General features: G+C 45.3%; 1 protein-coding gene across 5 annotated transcripts in view; it reads left to right on the forward strand.

Annotated features, from left to right (window-relative positions):
- Window positions 1–21,762, forward strand: part of IFIH1 (interferon induced with helicase C domain 1) — a 133,647-nt gene that overhangs the window by 61,756 nt on the left and 50,129 nt on the right. For all 5 annotated transcript variants that reach the window (XM_063933629.1, XM_063933627.1, XM_063933628.1 and 2 more), the window contains exons 6-11: window positions 4,765–4,982; window positions 12,303–12,501; window positions 13,197–13,414; window positions 15,413–15,526; window positions 17,068–17,191; window positions 18,785–19,003. In XM_063933629.1, the coding sequence (XP_063789699.1) occupies window positions 4,765–4,982; window positions 12,303–12,501; window positions 13,197–13,414; window positions 15,413–15,526; window positions 17,068–17,191; window positions 18,785–19,003 (1,092 nt within the window). The remainder of the gene's footprint in view (window positions 1–4,764; window positions 4,983–12,302; window positions 12,502–13,196; window positions 13,415–15,412; window positions 15,527–17,067; window positions 17,192–18,784; window positions 19,004–21,762) is intronic.

Raw genomic sequence — 21,762 nt, forward strand, 5'->3', positions numbered from 1 at the left:
TAGCAATGGCAGGCTCTTTTAGCAGGGCACCAATAAAAGGGCAGGGTGCAGCACCCTGCTAAAACAGCCCAGCATGAACACTATCATCCCCCATGTGTCTGCAGCTCCAGCCCCCGCAGTGTCTCTCCAGCTCCAGCCAGCCCCCTTCTGTCTCTTCAGCACCCCTAGTGTTTCTCTAGCTCCAGCCAGCCCCCTTCTTTCTCTCCAGGCAGTCTCCCCTTCTGTCTTTCCAGCCAACCCCCCCTTCTGTCTCCCCAGCCACCCCCCCTTCTGTTTCTTCAGCCAGCCCCCCTCCTGTGTCTTCAGCTTCTCATCTGTCTCTCCAGCCATCCCCCCTTCTGTCTCTGCGGCCAGTCCACCCTTCCATCTCTCCAGCCAGTCCCCACTTCTGTCTCTACAGCCAGCCCCCCCCCCCCTTCTTTCTCCCAAGCCAGCCCACCTTCTGTCTTCCCAGCGAGCCCCCTTCAGTGTCTTCAGATTCTCATCTGTGTCTCCAGCCAGTTCCCCTCCTGTGTCTCATGCCAGACAGCCACCCCCCTTCTGTGTTTCAAGCAAGCCCCCTTCTGTGTCCCCAGCCAATCACCTTCTGGGTCTCCAGCCAGGGCCCCCCTTCTGTGTCTCATGCCAGCCCCCCTCGTTTTGTGTCTCATGCCAGCACCCTCCTTCTGTATCTCCAGCAAGCCCCCCTTCTTGTGTGTCTCCAGCCTGGGCCACCTTCTGTGTCACCAGCCAGCCCCCTTCTCCTTCTGTGTCTCCAGCCAGGGCCCCCTACTGTGTCTCCAATCAGTTCCCCTTCTGTGTCTCCAGCCAGCTCCCTTTCTGTGTCTCAGGTCAGCCCCAGCCCCCTTCTGTATATCCAGCCTACTCCTGTTCTTTGTCTTCAGCCAGCTCACGCATCCAGGCTTCGCAGGTCACCGACATCTACCATCTCCTGTGTTTTGTGGCTCCAACTGTCCTCTTTGCGGTGCGGCCGGCTCCTGGGCTGCTCTGTGTGTCTGTGGTGCGTGTGCGTGATGTCATGAGATCACACGCACTTGTCTTACACTTTCCCCTGATGGTGGCCCTGGATGTAAGTATTGGGCATGCCTGATCTAAACTAGACACATGTGCTACTGTTGCAAACAGGAATGCATCTCCAGTTTTACATATGAAATGTGCTATTTTTGCTTGAGACATTTTCAGTTGTAAGTTACATTCATTTTATGGCCAGTTTTTCCTAAGCCCCTTTAGAGCTGGTTCTCTTTAATATTCACATCCCTCTCTACCCAGCACAGTGTGTGTACACAGAAACATGTTGTTATTACTTGGGATGTGGGTGCTTATTCAGCATCACAAATATACATACATAGACCTTTTTTTACTTAGTTTTGCAAAAGTAATATAATTTAATGCAACAGGCTGTTTTCTTTTTTTAACCCCGGAGCTTAGTGATGCAGTTTAGTGTATATACTGATTCATGATTCATTTTTATCTAAAGAAAACTGATGAAACAGATTCTGTTTGTTAGAACCTGTCCAATAAATTCCTCTCGCAATCACAAATGTCTGAGGTTGTTTGTTTAATCGGATATTTGTGTTTCGCATATGCAAGACGATTGCTTTTGCTAGATTTCTCTGTCTTCTCTGTGTACTGTAGAATAGGCTGTATGTATGGAAACTGTTGATTAAAAAGTACATATATACAATTCTAAATCGTATCATGCACCAGATGTAATGGCTTGTGAGATGACCGGATCTCTGAGACTCCGGCTGAACTCATACGGTTTTTTTAAAGCAGCAACAAGGCAAAACCTCTCGGAGCGCCAGCCGCCTCGCAAGCCATTACATCCAGCTCCATATGTTACATTTACAATATAAAAAAAACAACTATTTATATTCAATCACCAAATCTGTGCAAAATTGTGTCAGGATTCTGTTTTTACCATGACTCACATGATTCAATGCAGAGAATACAATACAAAAAATGGGGTGTCAGTATAAACCCGTGAGCTCTTCTGAACATAATAGGTCAAATTCAGAAATGGACGAAAAGCCGATGTTTGGTCAGTTGGCCGATGTTTTTGCTACTGCGCCCGCGTGAAATCCGCACTGCCCATGTGTCGCAGTGCTTTTGTGATGGCGTTCGTTTTGTGGATTAGGACACAGAGAGACTGACAGACAGTGACCATTTGTGGGAGGTAACAGGTGTAGTGAATTAAACACAGGCATTTCGTAATGCAGAGACATATGTCGCATCTTCTTATGCAGTGGTTCTGATCCCCGCTTCTAACTGGCAACAAACATTCTGAGCAACCATAGTGTTGGCTCAGAGGTCAGAAGGTGCGACCAGTGTTCATCTGATACTGCGTCTTTGTACACAAGCTGTGGATCTGTACAATGGAGAATAATAGTTTGAGCAAGAATGTCGTATTGTCACCAGAACAGCTGTAATGCTTCTGATCTTTTATTATATAGTTTAGGTTTTATGAAGTATATATGTTTTGAAACTGGTATTGGTATTACAAATTAGGAAACGTTCTACAACTATAGCTAGCTACACTGCTCGGAATACAGGATCCACAATTACAGTATATACACCACACTGAGGGTGGGATGTAATGGAGGAGCGGGATCCCGGATGATCTCAGACCTTTTTTTAAAGGGGCAATCACTTACAAGGCATGGTTTTGCACCTTTAAAAAAAGTCAGAGATTGCCGGAGGTGCGGGATGCCATTACTTCCCGCCGTGAGTATGTATAGAAAGTTTGTGAGATTCTGCCTTTACATAATCATCACTCATAATTCCTCTTCATCACAGAGCACAGTTGCACTGTGGTTAGCTTAGCTGCATGTCAACACTGGGGTGATCGCTTTCATTCCAACCAGAGCCCTATCTGTGTGGAGTTTGTATGTTCCACCTGCAAATACAGTTATTATCAATGGGAATACAGATTCAGTGGCTGCAGGACTGATTCTGAGGTGGATGCATTGCTGATATATGTGGAATTGAGAGATTTTTTAGTTTGTACTGCGCTTGTGTCAAGAGTCGCACTGCACATGCGCCATGTTTGATTACTGACTGCAGTCACAGTGTTTGGATGCAGAGTGATTGACAGTGAGTGTTTATGGGGCTTAATGGGGGGGGGGGGGGGGCTAGCCATTTAATACATTTGCAAAAATCTCAAAAAAAACTTTTTTCACGTTGTCATTATGGGGTATTGTGTGTAGAATTTTGAGGGGGAAAATGAATTTAGTCCATTTTGGAATAAGGCTGTAATATATCAAGATGTGGAAAAAGTGAAGCGCTGTGAATACTTTCCGGATACACTATATGCTGCAATACCAACCACAATGGAATCAGGCTGTATGTACGTTGCTGAACCACTTGTCTAGGTGCACCCTCTGAGTGCAGAACTTGGAGCTACTATGGTGGTCATTCCGAGTTGTTCGCTAGCTGTTTTCGTTCGCAGCGCAGCTTTTAGGCAAAATAGTGGCACTTCTGCGCATGCGTATGCGGCGCAATGAGCATGAGCGACGTACTTTCACAACAGCTGAAGTAGTTTGTTCACACAAGGTCTAGCGAAGCTTTTCAGTCGCACTGCTGGCTGCAGAGTGATTGACATGAAGTGGGCGTTTCTGGGAGGTAACTGACCCTTTTCTGGGAGTGTGTGGAAAAACGCAGGCGTGTCAGATACAAACGCAGGCGTGGCTGGCCGAACGCAGGGCGTGTTTGTGACGTCAAAACAGGAACTAAATAGTCTGAAGTGATCGCAAGCGCTGAGTAGGTCTGGAGCTGCTCAGAAACTGCACAATCTTTTTTTGTAGCAGCGCAGCGAGCCTTTCGTTCGCACTTCTGCTACGCTAAAATACACTCCCAGAGGGCGGCGGCTTAGCGTTTCCACGGCTGCTAAAAGCAGCTAGCGAGCGAACAATTCGGAATGAGGGCCTATATACACATACCCTCCAACATTTTACACATGAAAACCGGTACAAATTAGAAAAGGGGGCATGGCCATGGGTAAATGGGACGTGACCACGCCCCCTATCCTATACTTTCAATGTTAATTTGGAGAGTCACAAATCGGTACAATGCTCTTTTTGGCAGGTACAGACCATAAAAAAATTGTACTGTACCTGCCAAAAAGGTACAGTTGGAGGGTATGTATACAGTATAGTGACTACACTAGCTACACTGTGACTTGCATTGACTTCCTGTTGGAAGTGCTACCTGCTAGTCACCCACAGGACAGGCAGTCCCATTGGGAGGTGTTTCCTTCCTCTGAGACTGCCAGACCAGGCAGCGATTAGCAGACAGTGTGCTTCCTGTGGGAAGAAAACCCCTGCCTTTCGGGCAGCCCAACCTGACTTCTATGGGCTGCAGCCGATGCAGTCCATAGAAGCCGGGTTTTGCACATGTGCCACTTGTGCTCATGCGTCGGCTGTCTCCTCTCCTTCTCTCGGGGCATGGGTGGAGGCAGCATCCCCCCTATTCAAAACAGGTAGGATCTGCCTTTGTAGGTCTATATATACCCAGTTGGCACACAGAAAACTCCCATTTCACGTGCAGAGAGATATAGCCACGATGCGTCCTTCTCAAAGATGTGTGTTTGCTGCTCCACATTTACAGTTTGCTAAAACTGGCTATATGCATCCACATATGGACCTACTGTATGTGTGACTCAGAATCAGGACCAGTATCAGCTGGTAAAGGATTTAAAATGTAGCACTTTATAATGAAATCTAACATTACAGCACTATAAAATGTACTGTGTTTCTGTCATGGCAGATGATGATGTGACAGAAGGAGCTTCTCCATTTCCTGAGATTACTCTCCGAGATTACCAGATGGAAGTGGCCAAACCAGCTTTGGAAGGAGAAAATATTATTGCATGCTTGCCCACAGGAAGTGGGAAAACCAGAGTGGCTGTATACATTGCCAGAGAGCATCTCAGCAATAGACTAAAAAATAATTTGCCAGCAAAAGTTATTGTGTTAGTCAACAAGGTATGCTTCCTTTTTACTAACGTTTCCAGTCACACTTATCTTCTAGACCTTTTCAGGGTGTTTCTATAGATTAACTTTTTAAAAGCTCCCTGCAGTCTGACAAATCCAACGATTTGTATATGTTATTTTTAGGGTTTTGCTATGTTTGTGTTGCATTGTAGAGCCAGCTTGCTTCCCCCGCTCCTGTACCTACTCACCAGGGGGTAAATTTACTAAGATGGGAGTTCTATTTGAGATAGGATGTTGCCCTTAGGAACCAATCAGACTCCAGGTATTATCTTCTAGAAGGTGCTAGATAAACGAGAAGTAGAATCTGATTGGTTGCTATGGGCAACATCCCATCTTAAACAGAACTCCCATCTTAGTAAATTTACCCCCAGGATGTTGTACAGTCCTAATTACTAGAATATTATATAGTCACAACAACAAGCATGTTATTCATCCACAATGCTGACCGTGTATATAATACAGGTGCAAATATCCAGCATATGATACAGCTCTACTTGTAAAACATATGATACAGGCAGTGTATCAGGCCCCAGTACACATTGGGGAGTTTAGCCACTCCACATTGGGAATACTAGCCTGTTATAACATGCTGAATGGCTAGATTTATCAAGCCTTAGAGAGTGATAAATCAAGCCTTAGAGAGTGATAAATTGCATGGTGATAAAGTACCAACAATCAGCTCCTAAATGTCATTTTTCAAACACTGCCTGTAATATGGCAGCTAGGAGCTGATTGGTTGGTACTTTATTACCGTGCAGTTTATCACCCTCCATGGCTTGATAAATCTAGGCCTCCATCTTGATGCCATGGCTGCGCATCCCCACCAGGTCCCTAGATAGGTGTGTCTACTCTACTTGATTCAGAGCTGGATGCAGGAGACCCACCGCTCGCAGATTCCTGTTTATTGGGACTCTGTGGCTGCACCAGGCGCAGAATGGGCCTTGTGATGTCGCCTGTAATTCTACTCTGCCGCTGTCTGATTGACATGTAATTGCATTGAGGGGATGGGGAGGGGACGGGGAGAGTATAGGGTCAGCGTGTAACCACACAGTCTTCCTGACTTCACAGACTCCCCTTCCATTGGTTGCTTCCATCTCTGAATCAGGTCCTATGTACCAGCACCCCCTTCTGGACACCCCTGAAAACAGCCATAACTGTTAAGGACATAATGCAGGCAAAAAATGTGTATAATTTTTCCCACCACTAATCACCACTGGGATTGACCTTATCTGCATTATTTACCAATATTTATCACCTCTGGGATTGACCATATCTGCATTATTTACCAATATTTATCACCTATGGGATTGACCATATCTGCATTATTTACCAATATTTATCACCTCTGGGATTGACCATATCTGCATTATTTACCAATATTTCTCTGACGTCCTAGTGGATGCTGGGGACTCCGTAAGGACCATGGGGAATAGACGGCTCCGCAGGAGACTGGGCACACTAAAAGAAAGATTTGGTACTACCTGGTGTGCACTGGCTCCTCCCTCTATGCCCCTCCTCCAGACCTCAGTTAGATTTCTGTGCCCGGCCGAGCTGGATGCACACTAGGGGCTCTCCTGAGCTCCTAGAAAGAAAGTATATGTTAGGTTTTTTATTTTACAGTGAGACCTGCTGGCAACAGGCTCACTGCAACGAGGGACTAAGGGGAGAAGAAGCGAACCTACCTGCTTGCAGCTAGCTTGGGCTTCTTAGGCTACTGGACACCATTAGCTCCAGAGGGATCGACCGCAGGACCCGTCCTTGGTGTTCGTTCCCGGAGCCGCGCCGCCGTCCCCCTTACAGAGCCAGAAGCATGAAGATGGTCCGGAAAATCGGCGGCAGAAGACTTCAGTCTTCACCAAGGTAGCGCACAGCACTGCAGCTGTGCGCCATTGCTCCTCATACACACTTCACACTCCGGTCACTGAGGGTGCAGGGCGCTGGGGGTGGGGGCGCCCTGAGCAGCAATAAAAACACCTTGGCTGGCAAAATAATCACAATATATAGCCCCAGAGGCTATATATGTGATAATTACCCCTGCCAGAATCCATAAAAAAGCGGGAGAAAAGTCCGCAAAAAAGGGGCGGAGCTATCTCCCTCGGCACACTGGCACCATTTTCTCTTCACAGTGTAGCTGGAAGACAGCTCCCCAGGCTCTCCCCTGTAGTTTTCAGGCTCAAAGGGTTAAAAAGAGAGGGGGGGGCACTAAATTTAGGCGCAATATTGTTTATGCAAGCAGCTATTGGGGAAAATTCACTCAGTGATAGTGTTTATCCCTACATTATATAGCGCTCTGGTGTGTGCTGGCATACTCTCTCTCTGTCTCCCCAAAGGGCTGTGTGGGGTCCTGTCCTCAGTCAGAGCATTCCCTGTGTGTGTGCGGTGTGTCGGTACGGCTGTGTCGACATGTTTGATGAGGAGGCTTATGTGGAGGCGGAGCAGTTGCCGATAAATGGGATGTCGCCCCTTGTGGGCCGACACCAGAGTGGATGGATAGGTGGAAGGTATTAACCGACAGTGTCAACTCCTTACATAAAAGGCTGGATGACGTAACAGCTATGGGACAGCCGGCTTCTCAGCCCGCGCCTGCCCAGGCGTCTCAAAGGCCATCAGGGGCTCAAAAACGCCCGCTCCCTCAGATGGCAGACACAGATGTCGACACGGAGTCTGACTCCAGTGTCGACGAGGTTGAGACATATACACAATCCACTAGGAACATCCGTTACATGATCCCGGCAATAAAAAATGTGTTACACATTTCTGACATTAACCCAAGTACCACTAAAAAAGGGTTTTATGTTTGGGGAGAAAAAGCAGGCAGTGTTTTGTTCCCCCATCCAATGAGTGAATGAAGTGTGAAAAAGCGTGGGTTCCCCCGATAAGAAACTGATAATTTCTAAAAAGTTACTGATGGCGTACCTTTTCCCGCCAGAGGATAAGTTACGCTGGGAGATATCCCCTAGGGTGGATAAGGCGCTCACACGTTTGTCAAAAAAGGTGGCACTGCCGTCTTAGGATACGGCCACTTTGAAGGTACCTGCTGATAAAAAGCAGGAGGCTATCCTGAAGTCTGTATTTACACACTCAGGTACTAGACTGAGACCTGTAGATAGTGCTGCTGCAGCGTGGTCTGTAACCCTGTCAAACAGGGATACTATTTTGCGAACATAAGACGTCGTCTTATATATGAGGGATGCACAGAGGGATATTTTGCCGGCTGGCATCCAGAATTAATGCAATGTCCATTTTGTCAGGAGGGTATTAGAGACCCGACACTGGACAGGTGATGCTGACTTTAAAAGGCACATAGAGCCTTATAAGGGTGAGGAATTGTTTGGGGATGGTCTCTGGGACCTCGTATCCACAGCAACAGCTGGGAAGAAATTTTTTTACCTCAGGTTTCCTCACAGCCTAAGAAAGCACTGTATTATCAGGTACAGTCCTTTCGGCTTCAGAAAGGCGCTTCCTTTCTGCACAGAGACGAGGGAAGAGGGAAAAAGCTGCACCAGTCAGCCAGTTCCCAGAATCAAAATTCTTCCCCCGCTTCCTCTGAGTCCACCGCATGACGCGGGGGCTCCACAGGCGTAGCCAGGTACGGTGGGGGGCCGCCTCAAAATTTCAGCGATCAGTGGGCTCGCTCACAGGTGGATCCCTGGATCCTTCAAGTAGTATCTCAGGGGTACAAGCTGGAATTCGAGGCGTCTCCCCCCCGCCGTTTCCTCAAATCTGCCTTGCCGACAACTCCCTCAGGCAGGGAGGCTGTGCTAGAGGCAATTCACAGGTGCCCCTACTTCAACAAGGACGGGGTTACTATTCCACACTGTTTGTGGTACCGAAACCGGACGGTTCGGTGAGACCCATTTTAAATTTGAAGTTCTTGAACACATACATAAAAAAATTCAAGTTCAAGATGGAATCGCTCAGGGCGGTTATTGCAAGCCTGGAGGAGGGGGATTACATGGTATCCCTGGACATCAAGGATGCTTACCTACATGTCCCCATTTACCATCCTCACCAGGTGTACCTCAGATTTGTGGTACAGGATTGCCATTACCAATTCCAAACACTGCCGTTTGGACTGTCCACGGCACCGAGGGTCTTTACCAAGGTAATAGCAGAAATGATGATACTCCTTCGAAAAAAGGGAGTTTTTAATTATCCCGTACTTGGACGATCTCCTTATAAAGGCGAGGTCCATGGAGCAGTTGTTGGTCGGAGTAGCACTATCTCGGGAAGTGCTACAACAGCACGGATGGATTCTATACATTCCAAAGTCACAGCTGGTTCCTACCACACGCCTGCTGTTCCTGGGGATAGTTCTGGACACAGAACAGAAAAAAGTGTTTCTCCCGCAGGAGAAAGCCAAGGAGCTGTCATCTCTAGTCAGAGACCTCCTGAAACCAAAACAGGTATCGGTGCATCACTGCACACGAGTCCTGGGAAAAATGGTAGCTTCTTACGAAGCAAAATTCCATTCGGCAGGTTCCATGCAAGAACCTTTCAGTGGGACCTCTTGGACAAGTGGTCGGAATCGCATCTTCAGATGCATCGGCTGATAACCCTGTCTCCAAGGACCAGGGTATCTCTACTGTGGTGGCTGCAGAGTGCTCATCTTCAAGAGGGCCGCAGATTCGGCATACAGGACTGGGTCCTGGTAACCACGGATGCCAGCCTTCGAGGCTGGGGGGCAGTCACACAGGGAAGAAATTTCCAAGGACTTTGGTCAAGTCAGGAGTCGTCCCTACACATAAATATTCTGGAACTGAGGGCCATTTACAATGCCCTAAGTCTGGCAAGGCCTCTGCTTCAAAACCAGCCGGTACTGATCCAATCAGACAACATCACGGCAGTCGCCCATGTAAACCGACAGGGCGGCACAAGAAGCAGGATGGCGATGGCAGAAGCCACAAGGATTCTCCGATGGGCGGAAAATCACGTCTTAGCACTGTCAGCAGTGTTCATTCCGGGAGTGGACAACTGGGAAGCAGACTTCCTCAGCAGACACGACCGACACCCGGGAGAGTGGGGACTTCATCCAGAAGTCTTCCAACTGTTGGTAAACCGTTGGGAAAGGCCACAGGTGGACATGATGGCGTCCCGCCTCAACAAAAAACTAGATATTGCGCCAGGTCAAGGGACCCTCAGGCGATAGCTGTGGACGCTCTAGTGACACCGTGGGTGTACCAGTCGGTCTATGTGTTCCCTCCTCTGCCCCTCATACCAAAGGTACTGAGAATAATAAGAAGGCGAGGAGTAAGAACGATACTCGTGGTTCCGGATTGGCCAAGAAGAGCTTGGTACCCGGAACTTCAAGAAATGTTATCAGAGGACCCATGGCCTCTACCGCTCAGACAGGATCTGCTACAGCAGGGGCCCTGTCTGTTCCAAGACTTACCGCGGCTGCGTTTGACGGCATGGCGGTTGAATTCCGGATCCTAAAGGAAAAGGGCTTTCCGGAGGAAGTCATTCCTACGCTGATAAAAGCCAGGAAAGAAGTAACCGCAAACCATTATCACCGCATTTGGCGAAAATATGTTGCGTGGTGTGAGGCCAGGAAGGCCCCTACAGAGGAATTTCAGCTGGGTCGTTTTCTGCACTTCCTACAGTCAGGAGTGACTATGGGCCTAAAATTGGGTTCCATTAAGGTCCAGATTTCGGCTCTGTCGATTTTCTTCCAGAAAGAACTGGCTTCACTACCTGAAGTTCAGACTTTTGTAAAGGGAGTGCTTCATATTCAGCCCCCTTTTGTGCCTCCTGTGGCACCTTGGGATCTCAATGTGGTGTTGAGTTTCCTAAAATCACATTGGTTTGAACCACTTAAAACCGTGGATCTCAAATATCTCACGTGGAAGGTGGTCATGTTATTGGCCTTGGCTTCGGCCAGGCGTGTGTCAGAATTGGCGGCTTTGTCATGTAAAAGCCCTTATCTGATTTTCCATATGGATAGGGCAGAATTGAGGACTCGTCCCCAATTTCTCCCTAAGGTGGTATCAGTTTTTCACTTGAACCAACCTATTGTGGTGCCTGCGGCTACTAAGGACTTGGAGGATTCCAAGTTACTGGACGTAGTCAGGGCCTTGAAAATTTATGTTTCCAGGACGGCTGGAGTCAGGAAAACTGACTCGCTTTTTATCCTGTATGCACCCAACAAAATAGGTGCTCCTGCTTCTAAGCAGACTATTGCTCGCTGGATTTGTAGCACAATTCAGCTGGCGCATTCTGCGGCTGGATTGCCGCATCCTAAATCAGTAAAAGCCCATTCCACGAGGAAGGTGGGCTCATCTTGGGCGGCTGCCCGAGGGGTCTCGGCTTTACAACTTTGCCGAGCTGCTACTTGGTTAGGGGCAAACACGTTTGCTAAATTCTACAAATTTGATACCCTGGCTGAGGAGGACCTTGAGTTCTCTCATTCGGTGCTGCAGAGTCATCCGCACTCTCCCGCCCGTTTGGGAGCTTTGGTATAATCCCCATGGTCCTTATGGAGTCCCCAGCATCCACTAGGACGTCAGAGAAAATAAGAATTTACTCACCGGTAATTCTATTTCTCGTAGTCCGTAGTGGATGCTGGGCGCCCATCCCAAGTGCGGATTGTCTGCAATACTTGTATATAGTTATTGCCTAACTAAAGGGTTATTGTTGAGCCATCTGTTGAGAGGCTCAGTTGTATTTCATACTGTTAACTGGGTTAAATATCACGAGTTATACGGTGTGATTGGTGTGGCTGGTATGAGTCTTACCCGGGATTCAAAATCCTTCATTATTGTGTCAGCTCTTCCGGGCACAGTATCCTAACTGAGGTCTGGAGGAGGGGCATAGAGGGAGGAGCCAGTGCACACCAGGTAGTACCAAATCTTTCTTTTAGTGTGCCCAGTCTCCTGCGGAGCCGTCTATTCCCCATGGTCCTTACGGAGTCCCCAGCATCCACTACGGACTACGAGAAATAGAATTACCGGTGAGTAAATTCTTATTTTATCACCTCAGGGATTGACCATATCTGCATTATTTACCAATATTTATCACCTCTGGGATTGACCATATCTGCATTATTTACCAATATTTATCACCTCTGGGATTGAGCATATCTGCATGTGTATAATTTACCACTATTTATCACCTCTGGGATTCAGCATATCTGCTTTTGTATAATTTACCAATATTTATCACCACTGGAATTGACCATATCTGCATGTGTGGAGTTTCCATTCAGTTTATGAAATCAGCCTAGTTGGTTGGGACTTTTTACATCATATTAATGCCATACTATTAGTGCTAGGCTATAAATGTATTAATGAAAATGTCAATTGTTTTATGCAGGTCCCACTAGTTGAGCAACATTTCAACAGTGAGTTCCATCCATACCTAAAAGATCGCTATCGCGTCAAGAAAATAAGCGGGGATTCTCAGTTGAAGATTTCATTCCCTACTGTCGTAAAGGAGAGTGATATTATCATATGTACAGCTCAAATACTGGAAAATTCATTGATTCTGAAGGATGAAGGGGTGCAACTATCTGGTATGTTAATGTACTTTCCTTTTACTGTACAGTAGAGGGTGGTTGTTGCATTGGACATACTGTGGGGTCAGTTTATGAATATGATCCAAAGATAAGTCCTTTCTCCAACTTTCTTTTATGGCATTGAAAAAAAGACACACAAACAGCAACCTCCCTACCCTGGTATGGACAATATACTATAATTCACCAACCCCTAAGCATTAGCAGCCTTTTAAATAAACATAGAAACTTTTCATAAATTGTAAAAGGCATCTGCTGTTTGACTAGATGAAAAATTGTTTTGAAACTTGAGCATAAGCTCAGGGGTCTTGGAAGATAGGGGCAGATGTATTATGCCTAAAGAAGTGATAAAGCAGTGATAACGCACCAGCCAATCGGTTCCTAACTGTCATTTTTCAAACCCATAATGATTGGCTGGTGCGTTATCACCTTCCACTTATCACTACTTTATCACTTCTTTATCAATTCTGCCCCACTGTTTTAAAATCAACCTATCAGTCATCATGCAGTCTAAAAACTGTATACAACTGAAATAACGTGAGGCTCTAAATGTAATAAATTATTAATAACTAAAGGAAATCTAATCTGCTTGCTCATGAAACTGCATGCTCGGATTATCTGCCAGATATTAACTTTGATTTTTCTGTATCAAACCTTTACTATTTGATTTCTCTTATTCTGATACTGCGCTTCAGATTTTTCCCTCATCATAATTGATGAATGTCACCACACTCAGAAGGGTGCAGTCTACAATAATATTATGATACGATACATAAAGCAGAAAAAGAAGAATTCTAAATTGCTGAAGATGCAAGAGCCGGTGGTCCCCCTCCCGCAGATTCTGGGATTGACAGCATCGCCTGGAGTGGGCGGAGCTAAGGACAGTAAAAAAGCTGAGGAGCATATATTACGGGTAAGGATTTGTTATTACTTATCTAAAAATATGATATAAAACTGTAGCATGATAAAAAATTATGTCACCATGTTTGCATAGCCATGCACTTCACACCTAACTGGAACAAGAGAGTAGTATATTGGGATGGGTTCAAGACATTATTATAATGTTAACTACCTGCCATATCACAGTTGACATTGATACTGAAATTGCCGGAGCTGTACCAAGAACGGAAGATTTGGCAATATTCCTCCCTGATAATTTAATAATGATAGTTACTCATTACTATTTCCCAGACGAGTCTGGTTTTGGGGACTCTTTGTGCATTCCCCACAAAAATATTCAGTACTGTTCTGGATTGCTCGAGAACAACCTCCAGTGTTCTGTGTCCTCTGATGTGGCAACTACACTAATAGAGTGATGATCTGAGACTACCTTGTCTCCCTGCACTAGCACATATTAACATTCTTGTTCACATTCTAATACACGTGTACACGGGCACCTGAATAGAGGCCTACTGAACACTGTTAGGTACTTTCCCTACCTACCATAGTACTTCAATAGCTTTCCCTTTTGTGTAGTCGGCAGTGTTTTTGTTCAAGAGTCTTTCATTAGGGTAACAGTACATACGTGGGCATATAATGACTGTGTAGCAGCTAACCGTGTGTGTGAGTAATCCTAGTGGGCTGTAATCAGTGGGCAGTTGGTTAGTCTGCAGCACATCTCTCCAGGAGAGCACCTGGCAGCAGTGATATTGAGTTCCATATCAAGGCTGTGTACACACGGCGCGATGCGCCACACAGGCCGACATTGACTATTCGAAGGGGCCGGAGTCCGGCCCTGCTGATATAGTCAATGTTGGGCTGCCTGCACTGTCTGTTTTTCCTTGCGATGCCAATCCCGCGGGACTGCACATCAGTATCGCAAGGACTATACACATGGCGCGATATGCACTATATTTTCTTACGATTTTGACTATATAGTCAAAATTTAAAGAAATATTGCATCGTGTGTACACAGCCTGAGACTCATTCCGCTATTCCTTGTAGCAGAAAATAATGTCAAAATAACTGCCGTCCTTATACAGTATCTACTGACATCATATACACCAACTACTCTTAAGGGCCCCATACACTACAATGATATGTCTGAGGCTGAAGTCGGATGTAATTTCCCTTGAACTCCCCCGGGACCTTCCCAGGAGTGATTCCATACGATTTGGTACTTTTGTGCTATTTTTGCATAAGATATATCGCATGCGATTGATGCAGCCGCTATACATCGCATACAATATATCGTACGGCATACAATTGTACCATGAGATATATCTGATGGGCTAGATAGAGGGCTACGGGGGCTGGGAGTGTCCTGAGAATGCCAGTCAAACTTCCCTGTGATACATTGCATGCGATATATCACGTGCACAAAAAACACACTTTTTTCATCCGATTCCATCCAATTCCGATATATCATTAGTGCAGCACCAACGACCTAGGGGATCTTCTCCGACAGCCACGGGGATGCGCATCAGATTGGATACGATCTAAAAACACATACGATTGTACACAATTTCATACACTATATCAGACGGATATATCGGAATTGTATGAAATTGTGTAAAATCGTACTAGTGTATGGGGCCCTTTAGAGGCTTTGTGCAGCTTTCTTCCTAAAACTTAGGTGAAATACCCTCCCATGGTATTAGCAGATGGACTTTGCCAAAAGTTGATATAAATGCATTTTCTATCGAACAATTACTGTACATGAAAATAGGAGATTCCCTTGTATTTGCTATTTCTCTTACTTGGTAGTTTTAGTCTTTAATCTTTTCTTTTAAAAGTTATTTTCTCTGGATCTCATCGATTTACAGTAGTTTGTGACAAAGATCTGGAGAAATAGTAACTGTGCCCCCTAGTTATCTATCTCAGGGGAGATGTTTCAAGCCTTGGAGAGAGATCAAGTTGCCAAAGCAGCCAATAATCTTGTCGTCTTTGATTGATTGTTTTGCTGTTCCAGATTTGTGCCAACCTTGATTCTAGGATCATGACTGTACAAAAACACATTGATCAGCTCGCCAGTCTGGTGAAACAGCCTTACAAGAAAGTTGATATTGCTGAAGATAACAAGAAGGTATTGATTACGCTATTTGTGAAATAAATATGTTCTATGAATTAATCCGTTTATGTGGGCATTTATTTCCTCAGTTTTGTTTTTTTACATTTGAAATGCTATGTTTGTATTAATATTTAAATATAATAAACCCATAGAGCTATAGGTATGTGTATTTTCCATATAGTCTGTAACTTCTATTATATGTCCACAAAGGCTGTGTATTCTTTAAGAAACAAAGTTAGTTTTCATTAAAACTAATGTGTTCATCTGTGTGACCAATCTGTTGTGTACTGTCCTATATATGATAAACATGGCACATACTATACCTTATCTCTTTTGAGACAAAATAATTTAACACAAACTGAGGATTTAGGCCCAAATGTATTAAGCCTTAAAAAGTGGAGACTGATGAAGAGTGATAAAGTACCAGCCAATCAGCTTCCTAACTGCCATTTTTCAAACACATCCTGTAATATGGCAGTTAGGAAACTGATTGGTTCGTTCTTTACAAGTCTCCACTTGATCACTTTTTAAACCTTAGTACATTTGGGCCTTAGTTTTGTGTCGAAATATAAAAAACTTCTACTTACCTGGGTATCACTGTACCCCTTGCTCTGGCATTCTCTCCGATGGCCTCAATAGCCTAACAATATCTATCTCTTTCTTTCTGCCACTTGCCTGCTTAAAACAAATAGGAAGAGGGGCAGAAGTGTTTTTGAATATGCCTACCCAATATGAGAGAGGAGTTTATGACTTGGAGTCACTGCATTAGGAGGAAACGGAACCCTATTCAATTAGACAACAGAAAATGTTTAGTATAGTCTGAGGCTGAACTTCCGCTACCTCCAAGGTTGTGTAACAATGTAGTCCTTTCTGTGGGAGAAAAGGTTCTGTGGCCCCCGCTAAATGAAGAGGGACCCTGTAGACTCATCCTTTCCAACCCAGTTTGTAACTAATTTCATTATCTAGAAATGAACACAGACCTTCTTCAGATGCATCTCTTTTCACCAAGAACAGAACTGGTGAGCGTGGAAATTGATGAAGGGTATCAAACCAAGTCTACAGATAGAGGCATATTGGCCACAGAGATTTGTACAGCTCAGCAGTGGCGAACATACACAATTAGTTTCGTACACACAATGCGGGAGCAATTACAATCAACTTGCATTCAAGTCTGTATTTACGTCTTGTTGAGTAATTTTCTGTAGTCAATTTGCAGTGATTATTTCCACCAACAGGCTAAGGCAGTTTATGTTTCTCCACTCACTGATGTCCAGGTCGTCCTGTATCTGCACAGTAACAGCTAAGGAGCCACTATAGCACCTCCTGCTCTGGATAGGCATTTCCTATATCAGCTGGCAGTTATACAAAGCTTCAGCATCCAATCAGAAAGTGTGGCCATGGGCACTTATCAGACAAAGCAGAATGTTGGCAGCACATATTATATTAAATTTAAAATGTTTTTCATGACCCATGTCAAACAGCAAACTGAGCAATCGGTATTGAATCTGTGTTTTTGTGACTCCTGCTTATATATTTATGGTACTTTTTTTTTACAGAATCCATTTGGGGATAAACTTAAATATCTGATGCTGACTATTGAAAAGTTTAGTGATTTAAATCCAACATCTGAGCAAGGATCACAGTCCTATGAACAGTGGGTTGTTCAGAAAGAAAATACAGGTAAAATAATCATCTGTGGAATGAGAACACTGCAATGGAAATAAAAGCATTTGTCAATTACATTCACCCATTGGCTAGCAATGTGCACCCACCTCCCTATTTTTCTGCTTTTCTTTCACATGCCAATTATTAGCTTTTATTTCTTACATGCCACAAGGGTTCCGTAGCGCCATACGTTGCAGGTGGAATATCAGCAAAATTAGATACTGTATACCGGTTCACAACTTTACAGATCTACAGATAGTTTTTATAATTAGATAGGGCCAACAGAGGGAGAGTGAACTTTACTTGTTAGAGCTTACCTCCTAGAGGGGCTGGGGGTAGGCACACAGGGAGAGGGGCGCAGAGTTGGCAATTGCACAGGCTGGTGATTTATCAGCAAGGGTGATCAGCTTGGTGAAGAGAAGAGTTTTGATGGCACATTTGAAGACAGGAAAGCCATAAAGACATATATTAGTTCAACCTGGGAATAGGTCAGATCACTTGGCACTTAGGTCAGTAAACTATATCTGTTTCCTGTAAAACACAAATAGTGGGCCTTCTGGCAGCCTAAGAACCACTAATTTCCCCACCAAGGAGATAGGAAATAACAACTCATAAGGAAAAAAGTGTGGTAATGATGCCGTTTAAACTAAAAAAAAAGGGAATGAGGAGGAAATATATGATAAATAAATAAAACATTTAAGTGTAGGCACCATCTATTGGTACTTACCTGTTTTGAGTTTAAGCGCCATCATTACTAAACTTCTTTCCAATTGAATTGTTATATCTGTATCCTGTAGGGATATTGGGCCTGATTCAGAGTTGCAAGCAAATCCAAAAAGCACACAACTGGGCAAAACCATGTCACACTGCAGGTGGGGCTGATATAACGTGCAGAGAGATTTAGATTTGGGTGGGTTATATTGTTTCTGTGCAGGGTAAATACTGGCTGCTTTTGCATGTATCCCACAAATGTTAGACAGCTTTATTTTTACACTGCAGTTTAGAGTTCAGTTTGAACATATCCCACCTAGATCTAACTCTCTGTGCACATGTTACATCTGCCCCACCTGCAGTGTAACATGGTTTTGCCCAGTTGTGTGCTTTTTGGCTTTGCTTGCAACTCAGCAACAATCAGGTCTATTGTCCGGACCCATGCAAATATAAATGCATGTTGTCAGAGGAGATGATGACTGAGTTTCCTGGCAAAACAAGTGACAGTGGGGTCTTATTTACTAAGTTTTGGATGGAGATAAAGTGGACGGAGATAAAGTACCAGCCAATCAGCTCCTAACTGCCATGTCAGAAGCTGGGTTTAAAAAATAACAGGAGATGGTTGGCTGGTACTTTATCTTAGTCCACTTTATCTCCATCCAAAGCTTAGTAAATAAACCTCAGAATGCCCTAACTTCGGCAAAAGCACCCACACTATTTGAGTCCCTTTCTGAAATTAAGGATATAAAGGTTTTTTTTGTTTTTATACTAACATTGTAAAAAGTTGCAAATATGCAAACAATCACTGGCACTTCTGCTAGACTCAGTGACAGTTTTGAAAATGATACTATGTGAATTGCATGCTTAATCATTTTACAATTTAAATGATGTACGCAGCTGCCAAGGAAGGGAACCGCAAACAGCATGTATGTGCGCAGCACCTGAAGAAGTACAACGATGCTTTGCAGATCAATGACACAATCCGTATGAATGATGCGTTAAGTCACCTGCAAAAATTCTACATGGAAGAAAAGAAGAAGACCGTCCTGCTGAACGAGTCTGAAGTTCCTGTAAAAATCGAGGAGACTGATAAGTTTCTTATTGATTTATTTTATGGTAAGCACAAATGCCTGTTACCCCATCTGCCTGATATTTTGTATTATATCAGACTAGTTAAAAGCCTGTCAAAATGACGGACACTGGGGCCGGATTATGGGGGTAATTCAGACCTGATATCTAGGCTGCGTTATCTCACAGTTTGCGATCAGGTCTGAACTGCGTATGCACTGCAATGCGCGGGCGCGTCACATGGGTACAAAGCGGATCGCCGCTCAGCGATGGGTTTGTGCGACGGATCCGTTCGCAAGGAGATTGACCGGAAGAAGGCGTTTGTGGGTGGTAACTGACCGTTTTCAGGGAGGGGACTGGAAAAACGCAGGCGTGTCCATGCATTTGCAAGGAGGGTTCCTGACGTCAATTCCTGTCCCGGACAGGCTGAAGTGATCGAAGTGGCTGAGTAAGTTCTGGGCTGTGCAGAGACTTCACAAGATCTGTTTGTACAGCTCTGCTACACATGCGTTTGCACACTTGCACAGCTAAAATACACTCCGCCTGTAGGCGGCGACTATCTGATCACAGCAGTGCAAAAATCGATTTCTAGCGATCATGTCTGAATTAGGCCAATTATTAGGAGGGCGGTCACTACTCACACACGAGCTGCCGCTTTACTGGAACTCCTGCTGCTGCAAGCTGGGGCTTTGTCATGCTGAGTGTGTATGTGTCTGTGTGTGTGTGTGTATCATTAACCTTTTATAAATATGGATGCTGTGTATCTGTAATGGGCAGGATATAATGATGCTTCACTATATACACCAGTACTGGCAGGTGTAAGCTTTTCATTCCCCGCACGGCTCCCGGCCAGTCTGGGGGGTAGAGGACACTAGTAGCCACCAGCAGCTGGCCGGAGGGGGTCTGGGCATGGCCTGTGCAGGGTGTGGGAAGGGCAAGCACACCCCTCCGTTGGTGCGCAGTATATATAAAGCAGCTAAGCCGGTTATTTATTTATTTATTAACAGTTTCTTATATAGCGCAGCAAATTCCGTTGCGCTTTACAACTGGACACAATTAGAAGACAAAACTCGGTAAAAACAGTCATAGAGGTAGGAGGGCCCTGCTCGCAAGCTTACAATCTATGGGGAAATAGGCATTGATACACGAGGATAGGTGCTATCTATTGCATAGTTGTCCACCAGATTGTAAAGGTTCTTGGTGGGCTGCATGATATCACATCACAGCAGTGATGAACCAGGGTCAGGAGGACGGGAGCGTGAAGAAAGAAAATATGTGGGGGATATGTTTGTACTGTACTGTGGGGATATAATTGGATAGGAGAGCTATGAAGTTAATGTGATCGGTTCTGTAATTTAATAAGCTTGTCTGAATAGGGGAGTTTTCAGGGAACGCTTAAAGGTTTGAAGACTAGAGGAGAGTCTTATTGTACGTGGTAGGGCATTCCACAGAGTGGGTGCAGCCCGCAGAAAGTCCTGTAATCGTACATGGGAGCAAGTAATGAGTGTGGATGAGAGACTTAGATCTTGTGAAGAGCGAAGGGGCCGTGTTGGGAGATATTTTGAGATAAGTGAAGAGATGTATGTTGGTATAGTATGGTTAATAGCCTTGTATGTAAGTAACAGTATTTTATATTGAATACGGTAGAATACCGGTAGCCAATGGAGGGACTGACAAAGTGGGTCTGCAGACGATGAACGTCTAACGAGGAATATTAGCCTCGCAGCTGCATTCAGAATGGATTGTAATGGTGAGAGCCTCTTCTTAGTAAGACCAGTAAGAGGACGATTGCAATAATCAATGCGGAGATTATTTGCCTCCTCCTCACCCGCATCATCTGCAGCCCCAGCACCGACCCTTCCTCCTCCCGGTCACCGCACTGCTTACCCCACACAGGGTCTCACCTCTTCCTGCCAGACGGATACACCTTCTCCCCCTGCCGGTATGTGGCCACATGTGTCCCCGATGTCTCCGCTCTGAGCAATGTGGGACCGTCTGGTGGTTCCTGCATCTGTTTCCTGGTTACTGCTGCTTCTTGTTGCTGAGTCCCTGGATGGCAACATAGCATGGAGGAGGAGGTGCAGAGGGAGCAGTATATGGAGGAGAGGGTGCCCTGTATATAGGGGACATCATATGGAGGGGGTATGGGGGTGCAGTGTGAATATAGGGGCAGTATATGGTGTGGGGTGCAGAATATGGAAGAGGATGGGGGTGCGGTGTATATAGGGGCAGTATATGGTGGGGGTGCAGTGTACATAAGAGGGTGTGTGTGTGTGTCCCAAACGGAGCTCCTCCAGGGGAGAAGGTGAATCAGTCCACCAGAAAGGGATGAGACATTGTGTGGGGTGAGCAGTGCGGTGACCGGGAGGAGGAGGGGTCGCTGCTGGGGCTGCAGATGATGCTGGTAAGAGGAAGCACAAAACCGGCTCAGCTGCTTTATATATACTGCGCAACAATGGAGGGGTGCGCTCGCCCCTCCCACACCCTGCACAGGCCATATATAAGCTTTATATATACTGCATGCCGGCAAAGGGGTGGGGTCCTGTGCTAGCCCCTCCCACACCCTGCACAGGCCAAGCCCAGACCCCTCCGGACAGCTGCTGGTGTATGAGATTACATGAAGGTTTGAGCAAGACTACACCCACAGAGGATCTGTGTTTAGTTCTCCAAGATGTTTGGAACAACCCCCCTGCCGAGTTCCTTCAAAAACTGTGTACATATAGCACCGTGACTAACTAGATTTAAAGTCACCAGTTGTCCTACTCATTTTGTGAGCTGGAGCAGTACTCCTGAGAATGTAAATTGTC

Source organism: Pseudophryne corroboree, chromosome 7 (assembly GCF_028390025.1).
Source record: "Pseudophryne corroboree isolate aPseCor3 chromosome 7, aPseCor3.hap2, whole genome shotgun sequence".
Lineage (NCBI taxonomy): Eukaryota > Metazoa > Chordata > Amphibia > Anura > Myobatrachidae > Pseudophryne > Pseudophryne corroboree.